The sequence below is a fragment of the Halichoeres trimaculatus genome, unplaced genomic scaffold, assembly GCF_033239565.1.
Source record: "Halichoeres trimaculatus isolate MK-OKI-2021-1 unplaced genomic scaffold, fHalTri1.1 fHalTri1_scaffold_4, whole genome shotgun sequence".
In the NCBI taxonomy this organism is placed as follows: domain Eukaryota; kingdom Metazoa; phylum Chordata; class Actinopteri; order Labriformes; family Labridae; genus Halichoeres; species Halichoeres trimaculatus.
In genome coordinates this window covers 22,100,153-22,123,801 of record NW_027437182.1, presented here as the reverse complement: position 1 = coordinate 22,123,801, position 23,649 = coordinate 22,100,153, and the positions used below count along the sequence as shown (strand labels likewise).

Sequence of the window (23,649 nt, the reverse complement as noted above, 5' to 3'; positions counted from 1 at the left end):
ATCACAGAACCAGCGCTTTGTCTCTCCAGGAGTCTAAAGGATCATAAACCCTTCAACATACACACACACACACACTTCACACACACACACTCGGCGTGTCTCATTACATAAATATTAACACAGAGAGACAAACCCAGCAGCACATTTCCCACCGTGCTCCTCCTCTAAATGTTTCTCTCACATGCCAGAGTCTGATTCAGTACAGATGGAAGAAAAGTTATCACACTGTACACTACATCACTCTTCCCCCCTTTCCCAGAAATCTTTGACACACACACACACACAAAAAAAAAACCACACACATGTACACACACTCACATGCACATGCTCACACACAAGTAATGGCAGTAACAATGAGGAGGTGAGGAGCAGAAAGCAGAACAGTTTCTGAGACTTCTGCAGAGATCAGCTGATCCTCTGCAGGAAGGAGCTGAGAGACCGACAGACGTCCGCAGCATCATAATCAGTGCGCACCACACACACACACACACACACACACACACACACACACACACACACACACACACACACACACACACACACACACACACACACACACACACACACACACACACACAGAAAGGGGGGACGATGCAGACAGATACTCATGGATCCAATCTTGTCTCCTCTCTTTTGTTCAAATGTTTCTTAAGATTGATCGGTACGAGAAAGAAATTGTCTCCTCCATTTGTCTTTTTTTTGTCTTCTTTCCATCACGGTGACATCACATGGAGGCGGGACCACCCCCAAAAAAAGAGGAGGAAAAGGGCTAACACACCCTCTTCCCACCCCCTCCTCCCTCTCCTGGTCCCCCCCCCCCCCCTCCTTTGTGAAAACTGGAGGTGCCTCTCCTCAGAGCTCAGTCTTTGGAGAGCCTGGCTGCTGAACCATGAACCAGTCTGAGTCCTGGGACAGTTGAGAGCCAGAGGGGAGAGGGACTGAGGGGGGACGGCAGCTTTAAACCGGGGTTCATCTAAAGGCAGCAACGACTGAGAAAGAAGACTGGGATACAGAGAGACATGAGTCCTGAGACCTGCAGCTCGCTGAAGACACTTCACAGCTCCTACGTGACGCTCTAACTGCAGAAAACACACACTGCTGCTGACACACAGGTACATTATCTGTGCATGTGTGTGTGTGTGTGTGAGTGTGCATGTGTATGAACAGGATTTCATGTGACTGCAGACAGCAACTTCTCCTCTGGTGTCTGAGGCCTGCTCTAATGAGCAGCATGCTGATGTACAGGAGTTTTAAGCTGTTGTGTGTGTGCTTGGGCTGTTTCTGTCCAGAGATAAAAACTCTTACATGATAAAAAAAAAAAACTCCTTTGACTTTTGTTGCCTCTTCTTTTTTTTTTCTTTCCTCTGACCTGAGCTCAGCCAGAAAAGTTTAAAATGAGAGGAGAAGGACAGAAACGACAGATAAGTGGGGGCAATTGTGTGAACACGTGTGGAGCCTGATGTTGATTCCGAGCTCTGGAGACGGACCTGTTTTCTTTGTCCTATCATGGCTGTGTGTCGTACTTGGTGTGTGTGTGTGCTGCTGATGTGTGTGTGTGTTGTGTGGTGTAGGCCTTGTGTAGTTTGGCGGATAGTGAGGACGATAATGAGTGAACGATAAAACCTGATGAAGACCTGATGCTCAGCCTCTACGCATGCAGTATTAGATCTAGTCACTGATGTTTGAGCAAAGATGCAGGAAATCACTCTAAGAGGAGTAGGAGGCTTGAACATTTTCTGAAGCATTTGTCAGATATGAATCATAGTCAAGATACTTAAAGTAAAAATAATAAAATTAAAATGTGGAGCTTTATCTTGAACAGTAAACTTACTGAAAAGTGATACATCCCAACAAACTGAGAGGGCCCTTAGAAGCCATACTTCTCAGCCTTTCATGATCACTTAAGGTACAAAGTGACCACAGGAGCTCATTTTTTGTTGCTTTTGGATTTAACTGATGTTAAAAATGTTTTTTTTTTTTTTAATTTTAACTAAAGTGTCTCAAATCTTTGGAGTCTGATTTCATGAGAAATCCCACATTGTGAGGTTGTGCATGTTAACTGATGGATGATCCTGTCAATGCAAAGATCTGTTCATACCTGTGTTTAACTGACACCTATTGGAGATTTTTTTTTTTTTTTTGTCATTTTTGGAGCATTTCTACCTTTATTAATGGAAAGCTGACAAGCGACACAAGAATTGGGAGGTGGGGGGTAGATGCAGTGAAGGAGTATGATTGAGAGTCAAACCAGTGCAACTTAAAGATTCTTGAAATAATAATGTTTTAAAACTGAAGGCAAAGCACTACTTGTTGGCCGATCTTGTTCGGTATACTTGGAAATATGGTTTTCTTTAAATCTCATCCTTTATTCTTTTAAAGATGAACAGGTATTGAAACTATCAGTTTAAGTAAAGAGATTGGCAGCCTTGTTGGGCTTTGTAGCTCAGTTTCATTAACTGTTAAAACTCCTCACAGCAAGAAAGCTGGTACTGATAGGTCCCACACCCCACAACATAAGACGAGCATTCAGCCTGGGTTTGATGTTACCGTGCAGCTTCTTTTTCCACATCTCACCATGTGCCCTTTTCTGTCCACTAACCTGTTCTCTCTAAATCAAGGCAGAAAAAAAGTAGCTTGAAAAAGAAATATCTTTGATTCAGACTGACCAGGACTTTTGGCGTACATGTGGTGGAGTAAAAGTGAAACTTGACAGGAAGGAAAAAAAACAGTGCAGTAAAGTTTAGATTCCCCCAGAAAACACCCTCAAGCACTATTACATCATTACATCAAACTAACAGCTGCATATCAGTTCACACATACGCACAGATGGTGTGTGGTGCGTTGAGAGCGAACTGAGGGATTCTCGTGTTTAACCACATCCTCCGTCTGACCGAGCCGCTCCGCAGCACAGCTTTGAACACTAATAACATCAATGTGCTGCATTTCCAAATCGACTTTTCTTCATCGCTTAACTGATTGCAACACACATCTGTTCCACCCCAGAAACACACACTAAGCTCAGAACATGCAACACTAAGAGGAAAAAGCAGAAACGAGGGGGACACCGGGAAGTTAAGAAAACATCTCCAGAAAATTGTAAATCATAGAGAAAGGAAGACCTCAAGAGAAAAAGAGAGAGTGTGTGTGTGTGTGTGTGTGTGTGTGTGTGCGCGTGTGTGTGTGTGCGTGTGTGTGTGTGTGTGTGTGTGTGTGGGGAGGGGGGTCATGCATGTCAGAGGGAAACCTTTGATGGGTCAATACACAAGCTAACTGCTAGCATAACAGCACTAGCTGTAACTCACTAAGGCTCTTAGCTTGTGCTATTTTTAAGAGTTTAAAAGTTCAGAGACGCGCTCATAAACAGCAGACATGTAGAGCGCAGCCCCCCCTCAACACACACACTGCAATCTACACACACATACTCTGAGGCTCAGATGTGAGGTTTAGCTTGAAGCGCCAACCTTAGAACAGGCCTGCTGATGCTATCAGGGACACACACACACAGATAGCACACAGTGCACACACAGCAGACCTGAACAATGTGGGTGAAACACTTTGCAACATTTTTAATCACTTTGCTGATAGAAAATGTGAATATTTGTCAAAATCATTACAATCATTTCTTTGTGTATTTTTCTCTTTCACACATCTCTCCCTGGGTGTGTAGCGTGTTTATCTCCACAGCTGCAGCACAAAAAACCTCTGGTTTCAGTTTGTGGTATTTTAAGTGTAGTATAAAAGTCCACCAGCATTCCAGCAGGACTTGGCTGTGTGCATGAGAACAGTCTGTGTGGAGAGCGAACAGGTTGAAATGCTCTTCTGGCTCCCAGCAGCAGTCATCTGATGATGATCGAGCTTTGATTGATGTCTCTGAAGCTCCTGTGAGGGAGTTAGTGTTGATTTTTGCGCCCCATCATCCAGCTGAGCTTGTTTTGCAGATGTTAAAGTTGCTTTGGCATGTCAAAAGAAAAACAGACTCTAGCTGTGTTACAGGCACAGGGGTAAGAATGAACATTTGATCATATCTAGAAGTCAGATTCAAGATCGAATAAGCAGTCTTAATAACCATCTATAAACCCTTTACAGGAGCTTTGAATAGACATTGAGATAAAAGTATGCCCAATGTCACACCTTAAGATGTCTTTATTCTCACTACACAATGTGAGAGTGGTCAGAGAGTAGAAAACAACAACACACAGGAGAGCAAGTCTTGGCTGCACCGCCTATGTCCAGTTACAGCCAAGACCATGAAAAGCTGGCCCTTTATCAAAGAGGACGTATCGTGATAGCATGTTAGCTGCTGGCCTCAGAGACAGCAAAACACTGTCTCTACTGAATCTGCTTCTCTTCACCTCGCACTGCTTCCTCAGATATCCTGCTAGCTAACACTCCATATGCTCAAAATTTAGAATAACTGACAACGGCCTCTCTGAACTAGCAATGAATGCTAAAGAGCATGACTGTGAATGTGCTTTACTTTGCATCCCTATGACAGCCATGGGTCGAGTCTCCCTTACTCTCCCTGTATGCTGATGATGTGCTGACATGCCAGGAACTAGTTGATATGAGGGTTTACAGACTCTAAAGTAGGGATGTTCATGATTTTTCAATATTTAAATAGTCATTACAAGAAAAAAAAAAAGTTCATGTGATGATAGCTTTGTCCAGTTTTATGCTGCATGCTGGAACTGTTACACGTTAATTTCACACAAAAGCAGATTGAGCTGGACAGGAAGTTATACACAGGAACTACCAACAACGCCCAGTGACTTTGACAATAAAACAATGTAAAAACCAGATTACAGTTAACTTGACTATTAGGGCTGGGATAATATGCTATTCTCACGATTCCATCATATTACGATTTTTGGGTGCCGATTCGTTTTACATTGTGATTCTTCAATATTAACAATTTTTGCAATTTTTGGTTTGCTTTTTTAACACCAGACCATGTGAAAAGGTTAAAAAATGACAAAATGTTTACAGACTATATCAGGAGCCATATTTTTCCAAAAATGCACATACCGTGAGTCAGAGAGAAACATTTCACCCTCTGCCGGGGAAAAGTGGTAGCCTTTTTTCCAATCCAGTTTATAAACAAAGACTGAAATGAATAATTTGAATTTGAAAAAAAAATTGCGATCTAACAAAGAATCCTGATTTTGATATTCTCAAACAACAAATCCTGATGCATTTGATTTTGGATTTTTTCTCCCACCCCTATGGACGACAGCAACAATCTGTCATAATAGAGGGTGCCAGCCCAGGATTCATCAGATTGGATGATTTTCAGACAAAACTAGAACAAGGAGACGCCCAAAAATGGATTGGGAAGTGTGGAAACTGTTTGGAAAAAATAAAGGAATACAACATGCTCGGCAAACTGTGCAAAGTTAGGCTAGCATATCACGAGTCGTCAACAACAATGCACAGCCATGTGAGAGTGAGGCACGCAGTGGAAAGTGCTGTAATGTCTGCAGATCAACAGTCAGCGGTAGGTTTCACCCAAAAAGTTAGTTTAAAGATCGAGAGTGTAGAGTAAACAACAGCCTTCTCCTTCTTTGTCAAAGTGTCATGTTGGCTGGTATTGGCTGCGGATTGGCCTCCTGCAGCATTGTGCACACCGATCATCAAAGCAGAGGAGGAACGATGCTTTCCATACCCATGAGTGTCGGCTTTAAAGCAACACCAGAATCTGTTGTGGACCCACTGGACCCAGCTGAGCAGGTCATCCACAGGTTAAATAATCCTCTATCTGGCCTTTCATAATGTGTCTGGCCAATCTTTGATGATATCTAAATAATCTTGTTCAAGTTGACTCTGAGACAGAAACTGTGCCAACAACTTCATAAATCTCACAGTTTGAGATAAGTAAAGGAAAACTGACTGTCTATGGATAACAACAGGAGTGTGTCTGATGTGTAGAAATAAGGGTAAGTGTGTGTGAACCAAAACTTTGTGTGTGTGTGTGTGGATAAAGTCTGTAGTGTGTATCTGCAGCTCATTTAAAGCCTCTAATGAGAGCTAAGGGACACAGCTGAGTGGACAGGTCAGCACAGAGAGGGGGGGTCAGGAGGTCACCGACAGAAGAGGAGGAGGGGATACCTAATAAGAATCATGTGCAGGAGGAGGGGGAGGAGAGGGGGCGAAGGTGTGAGTCAGAGCAGAAATAAAACACAGAAACAGTCAGAGCGCTCTGAACGTGCAGGTTGACTTACATTAACGTCTGTGTCAGGGAGTCCTCCTCCCCCCTGACGGGGTGTAATGGGGGTGAGTGTCACAGAATGATGGAGGAGGGTGTGGTGGAGCTGAGTCCTTATCTTGACAAAGTATGACTGATGCAGGGGTCGTGTTTAAGAATGGTGTGTTTGTGCATTTATGTGTGTGTTGTGTCAGGAGAGGAAGAGGAGGGGGTTGGTTTCCACAAAGCTCAATTGATTGAGGTAGAGGAAGGGTGGGGCTGCACCCTAATCCCACATGCTGACCTCTAACCCCACATCGGCACACGTGTAGAGTTTCACTAAAACAGGGAAAACAGACTAAACTAGAAGCTGGTTCAGTGAGCCAGCTTAAAAAATGTTGAAACTCTAAATTAACGCCCTGATTTTTTCACTGATATTAATTTGAGAGTGTGAAAGTCTCTGCCAGGCTAAAAAGTTAAAGAGAAAAAGGGAAGAACTGATACTGGGTAAGTTATCAAATGAAGACAACCAACAACATCAATGCACCAAAGTTAAAAGTCAAAAAAGTGTTAGCAATCATGTTTTCCCATCCCAAGTTTTAAGGCAGCAAAACTTTTAAAGTTTAGAGTCACTCATTTCCAGAATTCAGTTGCTCCAGAGTCAGGCAAGTTTAGCATTTGGACTCTTCTACTACAGAGCCATGCTGTTGTACTATGTGCAGAAAGCGGTGTGGTCATCTTTCTAAAATATCCCAGAAAATCATTGTATGGATGGCCACACATGCTGCTCCTAAACCTTTATGTTTGGTTTTTCACTACCTCTCAGTCTGTCTTGAACAGTCTCAGGATCAGAGAAGTTTCTGGTGTTTCTGGGTTTTGTTTACTTCTGGTTTCCTCTTTGCATGATGCAGTTTAAGCTGCATTTGTGTATGCAGTGATGAACTCTGTTCATGGGGGGATGGATTTAGAAGTGATTTTTTTAGCCCATGCAATGATTTCCACAACAGATTTTTCAAAGTTGTTAGTTTACACATGTTACTTACAGTCAAAAGTCTTGACAAACTCTGTTAGATGACGATTAATCCGGCAATGAAACATTTTATACCTACACTATGATGTCAGTTTTCCAGATTCTCCTCCTTCAGTCTGAGTTTTTATTCATCCTGTTATGTGATACTCTCAGATTTAAAAAATAAGAACGTCTCCAAAATTCCAGCTGGATTCAGACCTGAAATCTGTCTGCAGTGTTTGTCCTGCAGCTGGAGGGTTTCTCCAGCAACACACACACACACTGACCTGAATCCTGAGTGTGTCACATGACTGTCTCTGCCTGATTAAAACCATAAACACTCATTAAACTGTTAAACCAAGCAGCTGAATGAGTTCTTATGAGTCTCATTTCCTCTCTGGTGACCTGCAGAGGAGAGATTCATTCCTGTCTGATTCTCATACTAAGATCTCTGTCTCTCTGTATCTGCTGCTTCACTGATTTTTACCGTTACAGTGAGAGCCAGAGGGGAAATAAAGGGGGAAAAGAGAAGGAAGGAAGGAGTCATCTGAAAACAAAAGGAAAAAAATATTAGGAGAGGAAGTAAACAAGAGGAGAAAACACTTAGGAATTAGTGTTTCATCTGTTTTCAGTTCTTCTCCTGATAACTGCAGATAAACGACCTCAGTAAGACTTGGATTACAGACAGAAGAGGCTGTCTCTGTCGTTCTGTTAAATCTTTAGCTTTCTTTCTCTGCAGAAACTGTTCCCACAACTCAGCACCCTGTACCTGCTGATCATACAAATCATAAACCAGATGAGCTTTGCTGAGTGTTTATCATACCGCGCAATCACAAAACCAGTTAGGTCACAGTGATAATACGAAGTGAGCACATGCAGCACCAAACCTGTACCTGTGTAAGACTTTAAGACTCCTCAGAGATAGACCGTTAAATAGACCTGTCTGTCAGATTTCAGCAAAACCTGTTGGGAAACACCATCTGGTGTCTCATCAGGGTTTTTATTTTGGTTCTTGCTCAGTTGTTGAATCCATAAAGCACCAGATGTGAGCTGCCTGCCTCTCTGCTGAACCTGAATCTGGACTCATCCAACCTGATTCATCAAAAATCTGACCTTTAGCAAACAGAAAGATTAATCGGCAAACACAGACTATAAACTTGGTGAGTGGGGATATACCCACATACATAAACTTTTACTCTCCCAGGTGAGCTCTTTATGGTCAACAGGCGGTCGGCCCGGTCCCAGAGCCCCTCAGCAGCGTTTAGTTTCGGTTTGTTGGTGAGAAGAAAGGAGCCGCTCTACTCGTTGCGAAGAAAAAACCTAAAAAGCATTAAACTTCACGACACTCCTGTGACCCCTCCATGTACACTGGAATGTCTTTGATTTGTTGTGTCTCCACACAAAAAACCCATACCCTGAACTCCCACCCAGGAGGAAGCTCGAAGAGCCCCCACCCAAGAAAAACCAGACTGTAACAGAAAAAAAAAATCAGCGCAGAGGAAACCAGTCATTGTAAAAGCTCTTCACACCCTGAATGAAACTCTGCTGAACCAGAACTCTATCAAGGAAAAACCCCAATACATAACACAGTAAACCCCAAACCAGGAGGAACTTCCACAGTGGTGAGGGCACTTAGGGTGGAGTGGGGGTTATTGCAGAGCCAGGGGAACAATCTGAAGCCAAGTTTATAGAGGCTGACAAGAGCAGATGATCTGCAGCATTTATGAAGGAGAGTCAGGGCCTTTTTTTCTTTCGAAGCTGTTTCCTGTTTTAGTTTGATTTTGGCATTGCATTGTTTTGGTGTTTACGGTGTGTTGTTTTAGCTATGTGCAGCATGTCTCTTCTTCAGCTGTTGGGCCTTCCAGCCTTTAGTTTTATTTTGGACTGTAAGCTTTTGAATTTAGATCTCTTAATATTTTGTAGCATATTTCTTATGAACTTCAGATTGTTAGCTCTCATCAGCTCCCATACAACTTGGCTCTCAACTGGCAGAAATCCAGAATCTGCCGTAAACCCCACTCTATCTAATCACCACCAAGAAAACCAGGCCTGATTAAAAAAAAAAAAGTGGAAGAACTCGAAGAACATTTATCCGCTCCAAAAACCCCATCCAGGGATAAACCTTGAGGGAAACCTCAAACCAGAGGAAAACTGACAGCCAGAAAAACCCTCACCCAGAATAAAACTTGGCTCCCACACCCTTCACAGGCCCTGGGGTCATCGTGGACTGTCAGTGCCACAATGACCCCCATACCATCAGATACCATCAGAAAAAGGGGCATCAAAAGACCTTACCGGAGAGGAAACCAAACTTGAAAAAACTCTTTCAGGGGACAACTTGATTCACACAGACCCTGATCTGGAAAGAAACCTCCATCCTGAAGTAAAAAATACACCCTGGCTTCAGAAAGACCACCACCAAAGAGTAACTCTGGCTCCAGGAGAGCCCTAACCTAAACAGAAATTCCCACTCTCGAAATCCCCAATGCAAGAGGAAACTTTGATCCATAAGAGCCCCCAACTGAGAGGGAGTCTTGGCTCCAGAAGAACCAACCCTGGAAGAGCACTCGCTAAACAGGAATCCCCATCAAGAAACCTGGCTCCAACATAGACCAGCCAAGATGCACAAGAACAACTGCCTCAAGAGAAAACAAGGCTCCAAAAGAGCCCCCATGAAGAGGGACACCTGGCTTCAGACAAAAAAACGGAAGATCAGGCTCCAAATAACCCTCACTGAGGAGGAAATCTGGCTACAGAACACATGAAAGAGAGAGTGGAAGGAAAATGATGGCGATGGAGGAGTAGTCAGCTGATGTATGAGCTGGGCTGTTTCCTGTCCGGTTCATGTTGGGGAGTTGTATGTGACCGTACATGATGCTGAGTGTGGACACTGCAGAGCCCCCCAGCAGCAGTGAGCAGCCACTCAGGGTTTGGTGATGGTGCTGACACTTGCTGCTAAAGTCATCAGCAGCTCTCACTGAGGTTAGCGAGGATACAGACCCCGGTTATGTAAAAACATGGCAGCTTGAAAATGAAAAATGCCTCTGGATGGTCACGCACACACAGTTTTCCATCACAGAGAGTGAGTTGAAATCCTGCCCCTCAGCCCCGCTCCAAGGGACACAACGGCCAGGATTCCTGAAGAACCACAATAACGTCATACAGAGAGACACGGACTGAGTTTCAGGGTGGGAGCGGGACTTAATGATGTGGCTCTGAGAAGAATGACTGGAGTAGATTAAGACGGCAGCTCTCACTCAGCCCTGCACAGACCCAGACCAGAGACCACTGATGAGGAGCAGGAAACACAGCTATCAGGGACAAGTGAGACCCTGCAGAATTCTTACTACCTACTGTTTCTCGATTTTACTTGCTGGATGTTTGAGCCACGTGTAGCATATTTGAGGCATTCTGCAAGAATCTGAACCAGAATGAGGTCTGGATGTGTTTTAGTGGGGAAGCATGGTGACATCAAGAGCGAAAGCCACAGCCGCAATATGACAGTGGACAAAGCAGCAAATACCAACACATAAACAGTTTTCGCACTTAGTGAATATCCAAATACATGCAGGCCCATATTAAAAATTATTCAAAATCTTTAGCAAGATGTTTTTTTTATTTTTATTTTTTTCATCCTATGACGCAAAGCTCTGGTTTGCACTGGTCATGTGACATTCTTATTACATTCATGCCCCCACCATTGCTTGCTCCTACCCAAATATTTTCTGCTGCATTCTTAGGCCCTGTTTACACGACAACGTTTCACCTGAAAACGCTAAAACTCATCGAAAACACAGTGAAAATAATCTTCATTTACACAGAAACGCTGAGGGACTGAAAACGCTGTAGTAAGCATGCCAGGCCTTTAGTCGGCGCTAAAACTGTCTTGTCCAGAAGCTGCTTTCGGGAGATCTTCACCGAAGTAGAGTTAAGCTCAACATCTGGTGTATTGGGGAATACTAAGTTAAAAAGTGGAGCAACAGATGCACATTTTGTATAAAGACAGTCAGCAGATACAGTAGATTCCGCAGCACAAGCACAACACGGTAGTTCGCAAAGATTGTAACAACGGTACTGTTGTCCTGTTGTATGTGCTCATGAGGAGCAGAGTGTGATATCAGCGTTTCCACTGAAAGAGCTGGCTTACTGTTTACACGGCAACAGTGTCGGCAGCATATCACAAAAATCCCACTCTGGAGGCCGTTTTCAAAAGTTTGCATTTTAGGTCAGCTGAAATGCCGTTTCCGTGTAAACGCGAGGCTGAAACGCAACAAAACTTTTGCGTTTCACCCTAAAACCGTTGTCCTGTAAACGGCCCCTTACCCTAGAGCTCTCCACTCTCCACTCCAGTAGAAGGTGAGGTTTTCAGGAGGTTTTTTTATATGTGGACAGAGCTTGAGAAGCCTTTGAGACCAAAAGATAAAACTTTGGATTTTAGTTTACAAAGAGGCAACAGATTCGATTGGAAGTAAGGGTCATTCGCTCAATGGTTAGCCTCACAGAGCGTGCAACCTAATCACTAGGTCATACCGGACCAATGTGGTTCAGTTTTTGTGCTGCTTAAGCTGTTGAGCAGGCAGAAGTATCTTCGGTAAAGAGTAGGGGGTAAATAAAGTTTACAGGTTTGTCGTGTGTCCTGCGTATTTCATCTTCTCGCAATGTTGTTTTCATATATCATATATAATTTTTCTGTTGATCCACCATTTTAAAATCCAAAATTATTCCAATCAGCTTAATTTTTCTTGAAAAAGGGATGGTCAATACAAGCTTCACCTCGGCTGTTTTCTGTAGTCTGCTTGCTGCTAGCATTGTTTGAAAGTTGAGGATGATGATGACACACAAGCACATCTGGGTATAAACTGTTACAGGCCAGTGGTAGGAACGATTGAATGATCATTCCAGATTGATCGATGGTTACACCCCGACTTATTCAAACCATTATCATTTGCTTAGGAGGTTACAGACTTTAGTATGACACATGAAGAAAAAATGAAACCTGAAGAAACTTCCTGAAGGCAACATGCCAAACTGGTGTTATCGGAGGGTATTTTCTTAGACGGAACTAGACCTCTAAGTTTATACATTCGAGATAGGAGGATGGAAGAGAATCCTGTTGTTCCTGGGGTGAAAAGATACAGAGTAAGGAGAGGTGTGAAAGATAAAGCACAGCCAGCTGTTCTGAAGCAGTTATCTTTTACTGGAGGGGGCAGGATCTCAGAAAAATGTGGTGCCTGTCAGGAGGAGAACTAACTAAGACAGAAAGCAGACCTCACCCTCAGGGCTGAACAGAACATTTTTCTCTCATTCAGTCTTTCCACACCAGCAGCACAAAGACCTTTCAGCTGTCTGAACACACTGACCAACTGTGAATATCTGGATTACTGTATCCAGTCTTCCTCTGTTTAAATATCTGGTAGTCATTTCCTCAGCAATATACAATCAACACCAATGCTGCTCCTTTGTTAGCTTTCGTACACAAAGACGTGTCTGTTTCACAGGTTTGTGTTTCTTGCAGGAAGGCCTGGGGGGACTCAGAGGGAGCACCAGTACCCGTCCATCTATCCATCAAACCAGCCAGCAGCAATGCAGGGGCCGATATGGAGCCTGTGTGCCCTGCTCTGCCTCTCCCTTTGGGAGCAAAGTTCCTGCAGGAGCTCCAGGGAGACCCGGAGGACCACAGGAGCTCCTCTGCACAGGAGCAAGAGAGCCCCCCTCAACCCTGATGCTAAAAAGTGTTCCTATACCTTCCTGGTGCCTGAACAGAGGATCACAGGTTCGAGTCCTACTTCTACCAAATCAACTTATCCACCATGACTGTATCACTTTGGTAAAAATCAAAACAGATTTGTATAATCTCCTGAATAACTCTGATCTGTCACCAGGTCCCATCTGTGCCAGCACCACAGGCCCTGAGCCCGACAAGGACAGAGTGACCCGCATGGATATCGCAGATGTGAGGGAGGTGCTGAACAAGCAGCGGCGTGAGATTGAGACGCTGCAGCTGGTGGTGGATGTGGACGGTAACCTGGTGAATGAGATGAAGCTGCTGAGGAAAGAGAGCAGGAACATGAACTCCAGGGTGACGCAGCTCTACATGCAGCTGCTGCATGAGATCATCAGGAAGAGAGACAACTCTCTGGAGCTGGCCCAGCTGGAAAACCGCGTCCTCAACGTGACCTCAGAGATGATGAGACTCGCCTCCAGGTACAAGGAGCTGGAGGGTCGCTTTGCCATGATGGCTGGGGTGGTCAACAACCAGTCCATCTTGATCACTGCTCTGGAGGAGCAGTGTCTGAGAACTCTGGGACGTGGTGAGCTGCCTGTTGTCCCCCCTCTGGTCCAGGTAGTGCCACAGAACCTACCTGTCAATAACCGGTTCACCAACGAGATACAGAGGGACAACAACAACAACCGAGCCTTCACCAGAGGATCACGCATGGACGCTCCAACTGTGAGCCCCTTTGGGATCCATCCTCCACCTCAGGGAACACTGACTTCTGTTGGTACGTAGAGATTCACACAGAACAAGCACAGGTAAATTAAAAGGGGTCTAAAGAGATCAGCAGGAGGAAGATGAGCTGAGACAAAACATCCCTCAGAGTGCATATCTCCATTAATTATCCTCATGACTACCAATGTTTGATTACCCTGGATAACTGTTGGTCTAAGTGAGGCTGAGTGGGCTTTCTGGCGTGCAGCAGCAGCAGTGAAGTCATACATTCCTCTGATCCCCACTTGGCCGCCTGTGTTGGCTGCACAGCTCTGAGCATATGTAGTAAATTAGCAGGTTTGGATTAGATCTCTCTGAACAACTTGAGAAAGACTTTGAAGAAAAAGGAATGAGCATCTACTGCAGGGGTTTAACAAATTTATATCTGGTCAATGAAGATATAAAGAGGCCAAGTAGCACTGCTCTAACGTCTGGTAAACGAATCCACTGAGTTGGACTCGTAGACAAAACAATCACACCCGATAAAATCCTCGGAGGTAGTTCAGGCTCTGTTGTGATTTCTGACATCTGAGGACCATCATCTCCAATATGAAACCAATTAGTGAAGCTAGATGCTACTTGGAAATGTCTCCTGGTTAGAGCTCTTGTATTATGACTGGTGATTAGACCATGGCGGGGAATGCTGACAGAGGTTACACAACCCGACGGTGAAATGGAGCAATCATTCATCACATCTCCCTGACAAACGGGGAATAAAAGAAGATCTGTTTTAATACTGCCGGGGGAGTCTCTCAGTCAGTGACGTAAATCTGTTCGGTGGAATGTCGGATTGAAAAATTCTCTCTCCCGTCGAGGATTAAATCAGATAATTGAACCTCTGAGACATCATTACTCTCACTGGATGCCACAGAAAGTAATTTAGTAAATCAATGAGCCAGATGATAAAAGTTAACTCTCTGACTGTCATTCTGTTACATCAAGCTCAGAAACATTGAAAATCTGAAAAAAATATTTATTCTCACTTCTTCTGATGGATCAGCAAACACAAAGACAAAGGATACTTAAATCATCTTGGCTTAAAAGTATCTTGACAACTAATTAGCATTCAGCTACTAAGCTAAAACATAAATTTGTAACAACTTCAGACTCTTTCTGAAATTTGCGCCAGATTTTTTTTTCTGTCAACAGATTATTACTACTTAGGCAACTCTTAAATTGTTGCTGTTGTTAAGCTTTGCACCACATTAGCAATGAAACATCAAATAAAACATAATTTCAATGTTTCTTCTGTACCAGGGTGAAAACAGTGGTTCCGACAAAAAGTGACATGTTTAAAAAAAAGTTTTAAAGTGACTTTCACCACAAAGTGTTCAGTGTATATGATGTTTGTGGATTACAGAGCAGTGAAGAGAATGAGCTAATTGTAAGAGAGAAAGAACCATAGAGGAAGAAAAGACAGACTGTGAGAGGATGGGGGAGGTTAAATAGCAGAGTCACTACTCATAGATGAAAAACAGGACTGAGTGTTCTCTGATTCTGAACTCATAAATATCCTGCTGAACATTTTAGAGTCTATCAGTCAGAGCTCACTTGAGCTAAGCTACTGAATATTCTGCTTGTCTTGTCCTAACAGCAAGTAAGCTGCAGCTTTGAACAGTGTCACCCTCTCAAAGTTCATTTTATGTAAGTTCATCTAGAATAGATTATAATCTGCCAGCAAATATTTAAGGTATTATCAAATCTCCTTTAATTTTCTGTGAGCTAAGGCGAGCCTTAAGCATCCTGTTAGTCAAAACAGTGCCTCTAATTTTGCAAATTTATGCAAAAAAGTTAAAAAGAAATCACGTATCACTCTCATGCAGTCATCATGTTTTATGACTGAGCTAAAAAGAGCCATACTGTTTCCATAGAAACATCTAAACAGGTTTATTTCAGTTGTAAAGCTGCACATTTTAACATTAGGCTCTGTGAGGACTGACTCACTGCTGGAGGAGACCTCCAGAGGACACTGGAGGAATGGCAGTCTTCTGTACATGTCTGCTTGATAAACATCAGTAGACCACTGACCACTGGCTGCTTTCTTTAATCCAGATTCACTCCTAAAGTAAACACACAGCCTTTGACCACAGTTTAGTCTGTTTAACTCCTTGTCAAACTCTGAGGCAATGACTTGGTTTATTTTCCAACCTTAACCTGAAAGTTCTGTTTGGAGAGGCTGATGAGAAAGTGACAGAAGAGGGTAAAGAAAGGACAGGTCAAACCCCTGATGGACGGAGGTGTGTTATTGCTAGAAAAATAAAACCTAGAGCTGCAGAGCTCAGGGTGTCTGTGCAGGCTGTGTACGTGCTCCTACTCTCAGCTGAGAAAACCATCTTCATGGCCCTTTAGGCCCCCAGGGGCCCCACACAATGCTGGTGTTCATACTGGTTTGTGGACGTGGATGCTGGGGACTCAGAGGAAATAAGCTGGTCTGGGTTCAGCTTCATGTGAAGGCTGATCTATGTGACTAACCAGATTTCAGTTTGTGATGTTCGACTGCAGACTGATGGATGTTTGGACAGTCTGAGATATTTCCACAGAAGACTCAAACAGGGGGTCAAAGAGACGTCCCCTCGCTGCTCAGCTTTAGAGGAAGATGACTTTAGCATACATGTTAAAATAAGTCTTGCTCAGTTCATGATTCAGAGAGGTAAATTTGTTCAAGCGGATAAAAGAGACTGTAATTCAGTCAGAGGATGGCTTTATAAGGACTGAGTCTGTAGGAACAGAAATCCACTGTATGCTCATTGTCAGGTAAAACTCACACTGACAGAGTGGTGAATAAATTTATCTCATGAGAATAAAAAGACACTTATGACAGCCTGTTCAAAAATTTAAATCTGGAGAAGAACAATCTGGATTTGTATTTGAATTTTTTCCCATCATGGTTCATACTATCCATCTTAATTTTTTATCTATTTTTTTTCCCTAAACAATAAACACGACATCAGATCATCCTGATCCAAAGAGTTTTTGAATAATTACCAAATGAAGATTATCAGAGCTCAAAATGAGATTACATTATACAAACTCTTGGCAAAGCAGGATACCCTCCCTTTAACCAGAAACCAGCTCTCAGATGACAACAGGTTGACTGTGATTCCTGATCCTTGTTAGAATCACTCACAAAGCTTGACCTTTTTTCTCATAAAGAAAATCCAAGATAAGATCACAAGATAAAATTCCAAAAAGCCAGTTTTTAATCTAAACAGACTACTTAAAAAGCAAGACCCTACTGCTCAGCATTGTAACACTATTATATCCACACACCTATACCCAGCTGAGAATTGTTGGGACTTACAGTCTCCACTCTATCATTCACAAGAGCTATGCTTGCTGTCTGCTCCTAAAGTATGTCTTGAAATGGCAAAAGTAAGTTTTAGATAGGCGGCTATTGCAGCGTGAAACCTGTTGCAGGAGATGTTGGGCCTGATGGAGAAGGTCTCTTGAAATCTTTTGAAAGTAGACTAAAATGTTGGAGGACGATGCATCAGGCTGTAAATGCTTTGTTGGCTGATTTTTCTGATGTTACACTGGATTTCGTGATCTGCTTTTGTCATTGTTTTGTGTTTGTATCTGTGTCTTATGATGTGCTGCTATCTAGGCCAGGACACTTTCCTGGTTATACAAATTAAATAAAAATACAAATGCCAGGATTCAATCCAAAAAATGATTTAAAAAAGTTATTTGGTATTATTGGTGATAATGCAGAGCTTGTCATTTTCCTTTGAAAATAATACATTTTCTTCATGGAAACACTTCCTCCATCATTTTATTTTCCTTCCTTAATGACGCAGCTGATATTAGTTCATGAGCTGTAATGTCACAGAGGCTGTTTTCAGAACAGGTTGGCAAGAAAGACAAGTAATAGCAAGATTGCTGAATATGATCACGACGGATTAGGAGTATGGAGATGATGCCAGAGGAATTTAATGACAGAAAGTATTTTCAAACAGAGCCAATAACACATTGTCTGACTACCTGTTTCTGTGCTTCCCTACAGGCCCCTTCAGGGACTGTTATCAGGTGCGAAAGGCCGGACACACCACCAGCGGGATGTACCTGCTGAAGACGGATGGTAGCGATCAGCTGATACAGGCTTGGTGTGACCATGGCCTTGACAATGGAGGCTGGACAGTGTTACAAAGGAGGAAAGATGGATCAGTGAACTTCTTCAGGAACTGGGAGAACTACAAGGTAAGACCAGGAACTTTTTCACCTTCATAAGATTGTCAGAGGGGATGAAGTTCAGCGGAAACAGCTGGGTTAGGTTCTGGGTGCTGTGTGAGTTTGCTACCAAAATACTGAAATATCTCCAACCACTACAGTTGAGCACATTCACATTTTTGTCTTTGTTGCACCATTTAACTTTTGGTCCTCTCAGAAATGTGTCCATGAGATTAAACAGCTCAGACAGGAAGCTGCACATAGATACACAGGATCAGAGATCTAAGAGAGAAACACAACTCACCCCGGCAACAAACAACCCCTCCATCCCCTCCTCCATGTGTCAGCCTTTGAGATGTGATCCAAGGTTTAACACAGTCTATTAAGAACAAGATGACAGATTTACAGCCTGAAAAATATAACTGCTTTTCTCTGTAAAAAAAATTAATAAGGCTGACGCAAGACTTTTCCTCTGTGTCAGAGTTAGATTTGGAAATTAATCCTTTGAGTTTGGAGCAGGAACAGAAATGTGTCGCTGCAGCTCTGAGTCTTATTGAACTCTTCATGTCCCTGACGCCAGAGCACCAGAGACTTCCTCTGACAGTCAGCTCATTCATCAAGACTGAGAAACAACATGAAACTTATAAAGCTTCACTCATTATCGTCTCACTGGGAGCACATTTGATTCATGTTACCCTTCTACACTTTGCTCCTCTGTTTGTGTTCTTTGGACACAACTTCAGTGACCACAGAAGAGGAAGTCAGCAAACCCACAGCGATGACGGACTCAGATTAATCCTCCATGTTGTTGTTCTGGCATTTGAACTTGAACCACAGCTTGAGATGACTAACAGATAAACTTCACTGAATAACAGATAACACTCTGTGTTTTTTGCAGAGGGGATTTGGGAACATAAACGGCGAGCACTGGCTCGGGCTGGTCAACATCTACAACCTGGGGAAACAGGGCGACTACAAGCTGATGGTGGAGCTTGAGGACTGGACGGGAAAGAAAGTGTATGCTGAGTACAGCAGCTTCCGCCTGGAGCCAGAAAGTGATGGATACCGGCTTAGACTTGGCACCTATCAAGGCAATGCAGGCGACTCATTCAGCAGCCACAACGGCAAACAGTTCACCACACTCGACCGCGACAAAGACGCCTTCTCTGGTAGGAGGGGGCTGGGATGATCTGAAGGCCTGAATGCATCTTTATTTCTACACTGACTGGTCAAGAGTTTCTTCTTTCATCCTGTTTATGATGTTGTCTCGTTTCTCTTAGGTAACTGCGCACATTTCCACAAAGGCGGCTGGTGGTACAACGCGTGTGGACAGACCAACCTGAATGGAGTTTGGTACAGCGGGGGGGTTTACCGGAGTAGATTTCAGGACGGGATCTTCTGGGCTGAGTATGGAGGAGGATTCTACTCCCTAAAGTCGGTCCGACTCATGATCAGACCCATTGACTGAGCCCTCAGACTGAGGATCCTTCAGACACTCCCTGTTTGCTTCCTTAGATCTGACCAAACCTCCGTCTTCAGTAAAGGCTGATCCAGGACCTGTGCTCTTGATATGAAGGGGGGAGTGAAGGCATTTGTTTCCAGAGAATTATAACTCTATCTCAGACTTATTCTGTGCTGTGGGGAGTTCCCACGCTGACTTTAGGATAAATATAGTAACTCCTCTTCCACCTCTCCCTCCCAGTCTGGCATCCATCTGGTCCATCAGGTGTTCTTGGACCTTTCAGTAAACCCCCATGTGTCCTGCTTACCCAATCTGTTTGTAATAAAGGGAAAACAAGAGATTTCTTCTGAGCAGCTAACTGTGACTATTTATACCTAAGGGTACTGGGTGTAATGGGTGTACTAGGATGTTTGACAGTGGTAGTATTACAATGATGTGATTCAGAGTTTTAATTCCAGTTAGAGCTTCACAGGTAACCTTATGTGTCAGGATTTCTTGGTGTGTGGGGCTGACATACTTTTATTTGACAATAAATGGACTCAACAACTCACAGACTGGTAATTAGAAGTGGACGTTGCCTTTTGGTTTGCAAGTGCAGAAGTGCCTAAGACCTGCATCATTTCTTATGTCCAGCAGGGGGTGCACAAATCTATGAGAAAATGGTCCTACTTCTTAATTCATTTAAACATTTTCCTTATTATTTCATGGTCTCAATCACTAATGTCAGGTGTTATCTGAATTTTGTGAATTACAGCTCCAGTTAGCGTCAAATAGACCATAAGCTGGAGGAGCAAGGATAAATGCACAAAAATGTGTCTCAACTGAGTGACTAGGCCTGTAAACTAATAACAGGTTCCAAATTAAGGGAAACTGTTGATCCAGTATGGTTTGGGCTCTTTAGTTCCCCTTTTCCGATCGTGACAGAGACATAAACCTCAGTGAACATTCTCCAGTCCACAAAAACTTTTTCTGATGTGTTTTATTGCCTGCTGACTTGGCAGATCATTATGTGACAGCAAATAAACAGCGGCGCTTCTTCAGATCGGAGGAAGTTCAGCTAAAAATGATAATGACACAGTCTGAAGCCTGTCCAACATGACACTTACTTCAACATGGCGTGAATTTGAGGGAATGCTTTGTCTTTGAAGGGGGTGAAGTCTCCTGTTCATTGAAACGTATATAGTAAAGTTTTGTCCCACTCAGGTACAAAACACAGCTGAGCTTGTGTTTACATTTATATGGTGGTAAAACTATCATGTCTGCAAATCCTCAGATATGTTTCAATAAAATACACAACGGCAGCTGTCAATCATCATTAAACGTGACGTAAAGCCTTGTTTTTAACCTTGTATAACTAATAAAAACTAAACTTTTCAGAATAAAGAGGACTTGAATTCAAGGCAGCCAAATGGTATCTTCAAAATCACCACAACAATCGTATGTGAGAAATATTCCTGCGAGGTGTACTAATTTTTTAAAGTTTGACCACAGCCCATCTCGAATGACTGGAGAACAGGATTTTTTGACCTATACCGCAGTCAGTCACCAGGGGGAGCAGTTTTGGTGGCGAAACACTTGGAGCTGAGCAATATGACGTCCATTTTTTAACAGTCTATGAGTTCACTCTGGAGAGTCTACACGTCCCAACGGTAAAGGCAGGCTTACTTTTAATTTTTTAACGTTCATTATTTTTGACTCTACAACAAAAATGGAACCAGAAAAGATAAAGAGAACCAGGACTGTCAAAATCAAAACAATACCAAACCCTACAGGCAACAAACCTCAGAGTTTGTGTAAGTAGAAAAACTGTAGTTCTCTCAGTGTCCACTCGATGCTGCCTCTAAAATGTGAACTGATCCCCATAGAGCTTTATGTTAAAATGTCAATTTGTGCAGCAGAACATTTAAAGTCTGGTAAAAAAAAATGGTTCTGGTAACTTCAGAGACAGATGATAGTAAAGTGGAGAATTTGGGCTGGGCTACCTGTGAATGACAAGTTATTACCGCAGTAGCCCGTCAGACTGGACAGAGACAAAACTATGATGCTTTTGTTCAAATATGCTAACCACTTGGCCCAAAACACAATGAAAACAACCAAACTGCAACAATTATGTCTCAGATTCAGCAGTCAGTAAACCGCAGGGCAAGGTCCACTTTTGTTACACAGTCTACCGTGAAAGAACAAGTGTGTCTGATGAGCATGAGGCTGAGCTGTGGTGTGTAAATATCTTTGGCTTTATATGTGAAGGTAATTTAAGAAGGTGTGATTCTACTCAGGCCAAATGTCCACAGTGTTTTCACTCTGTCATTCTTTGTTATTTATCTGTGTATTTATGGTATATATATATCGCATCATATAGTCTTATGTTTTATTCCATGTAGACACACACACACACACACACACACACACACACACACACACACATATATACACACACACACACACAATTCTTGTTCCCATCCAAGTCAAATTAAATTCTTCTACAAACATGAACTGTGTTTGACTCAGCTTCATATAACTGAGAGTTTAAAGTCTGACTTGTCTCTGACAGATTTATGAATGTTGAAGCTGAAATTTTTCGGTGTGTTAAAATATGATCGTCCACCTGTGTAAATGATCAACAGTAATTTGATACGTAGCATTTTTCTTTTATCTGATGGAAGTGAAACAGCAGCTGTGCAGCTCTGCGGCCAGGGGGATTAAAGAAGAATAAAAATGAAGTGAGAAAGAAATTAAAATCGCATGAGTCTTGATTTTAGCTGAGAGCTGATCAGATGTTACCAGAGGCTGATAAGGAAAGGATTTTTAATGATGCTGCTGTCGAAGAATCCAGAGTTTAACGCAATAATCGTGAGGCTGATGAAGGTGAGACAGACAGACTGAAGAACATTCCTTCCACAGAAACTCTGAGCTTTTCTTTCCTAAAACACAAAAAAGATCTGTGAATGATGGCTGCTCTCCTGACGTCTGTCTCTGAGGAGCAGTAAGTCTCATGTGCACACACATGCACACATACACATATACACACACAAGCCAGTATCGCCTCACAGCCTGAGATCTCAGGTCTATCTCTGTGCTCAGAGTCTGCAAGAACACTCACCTCTCCACTGAAGTTTTTTTTTTAAAGCGACATGACCACAAGCAATAAGAAAATAATCGGCTGGAAAGTTTTATGGTCTGTTCATCTTCGGGGGAAATACTCAATCTCAGGGTGCAACATTTCCAGGTGACGGTGTGTCTCGTGACTTGTTTGGTACTGACCAGCTGCAGATGTTGGAGAGTGTTCAAGTTTTTGTCAAGTGTTTTCTGATCACAGAATAATACCAGTTTAGTTAAAGGTCCCATATTGTGCAAAAATCACTTAATTAAGTCTTATAGTGAAATTTGTGGGTCTTTGGCTTTCCTCCCAGTCCACAAAATGTGATATTTAATTCCCAAATATTTTCTATATATAATATTATACCCCGAACCCTCTCCCCGCCCACGCCCCTCCCCGCTGCTGCTCCAGCAGCCCTCACTGCCATCACTGCTTTGTTTTTGGCTGTAAACAGCGACATAGATCCATCATGCACAAGCTTCCCATCTCGGAAGAAGACAAGACTAAGTGGCTAGAGTTCATTTATCAAGGAAATGTGCCAGCCACACTCAGTAAAACTGTGCATGTGTGTGCTAGTCACTTTACGGCCGACTGCTTTTCCAACTTTGGACAGTACAACAGAGGGCTAGTGAATAGACTGGTCCTGAATCCAGGTGCATTACCAACCATCCACCAACAAACCTCGGACCCTGGAAATGTGAGTATTTCAAATGCTGTGTGCTGTGGAGCAGATGTAAGAGCTTTTCCTCAGTGTTCCCCCTGTCTCTCTCTTCAGGATGCTAACTTAAGCTGCGGTTAGCCTGTTGTTTTAGCCTGCTATGTTACAGTGAACAAGCTTTGCTGTTTTCTGAACATTGTGCACTCTGAGCTCGGTAGTCATGGTAACATGGCGCTGCATTTACATATGAAGGCCACACCCACTAAATCAGACCGTTCTGAACAGAGGGGCTATGAGAGCCTGGAAACAATGCTGCTGTGCTTGATTCATTGGCTTTTTGGACCAAAACATATTACTACCATTTCATGAAGACATCAATGAACCATATTAAACTGCAGAAAAGGAGCAGAATATGGAACCTTTAACCCCCTCTACTGCCACTTTCACAAGTGTGTTAAAAAAATAAAAATAAAAACTCAGCAAACTTCATTCAACAAACCAGTTCCTTATGAAAAGAAGGGCAACAGATGGTTGGAAATAAACACTGTTGTTATTTACTCTGTGGAAGACACAGTGCCAGTTTGA

General features: G+C 42.9%; 2 protein-coding genes across 3 annotated transcripts in view; one reads left to right on the top strand and one right to left on the bottom strand.

The window, feature by feature from the left end:
• Positions 1-23,649, bottom strand: part of ralgps2 (Ral GEF with PH domain and SH3 binding motif 2) — a 91,167-nt gene that overhangs the window by 12,150 nt on the left and 55,368 nt on the right. The gene's annotated exons all lie outside the window — the stretch shown is intronic.
• On the top strand, positions 882-22,021 carry angptl1a (angiopoietin-like 1a). The gene is made up of 6 exons (XM_074669240.1): positions 882-1,112; positions 12,706-12,963; positions 13,073-13,693; positions 17,684-17,877; positions 18,746-19,016; positions 19,128-22,021. The coding sequence occupies exons 2-6, from the start codon at positions 12,774-12,776 to the stop codon at positions 19,313-19,315; spliced, it is 1,464 nt and encodes a 487-aa protein (XP_074525341.1). The 5' UTR covers positions 882-1,112; positions 12,706-12,773; the 3' UTR covers positions 19,316-22,021.

Bases quoted from the DNA above. Each gene is read 5' to 3' on its own strand.
- angptl1a (XM_074669240.1), top strand. From the start codon at position 12,774: ATGCAGGGGCCGATATGGAGCCTGTGTGCCCTGCTCTGCCTCTCCCTT. The intron at 17,878-18,745 runs GTAAGACCAGGA...TGTTTTTTGCAG, and splicing joins GGAACTGGGAGAACTACAAG to AGGGGATTTGGGAACATAAA. The intron at 19,017-19,127 runs GTAGGAGGGGGC...CGTTTCTCTTAG, and splicing joins CGACAAAGACGCCTTCTCTG to GTAACTGCGCACATTTCCAC.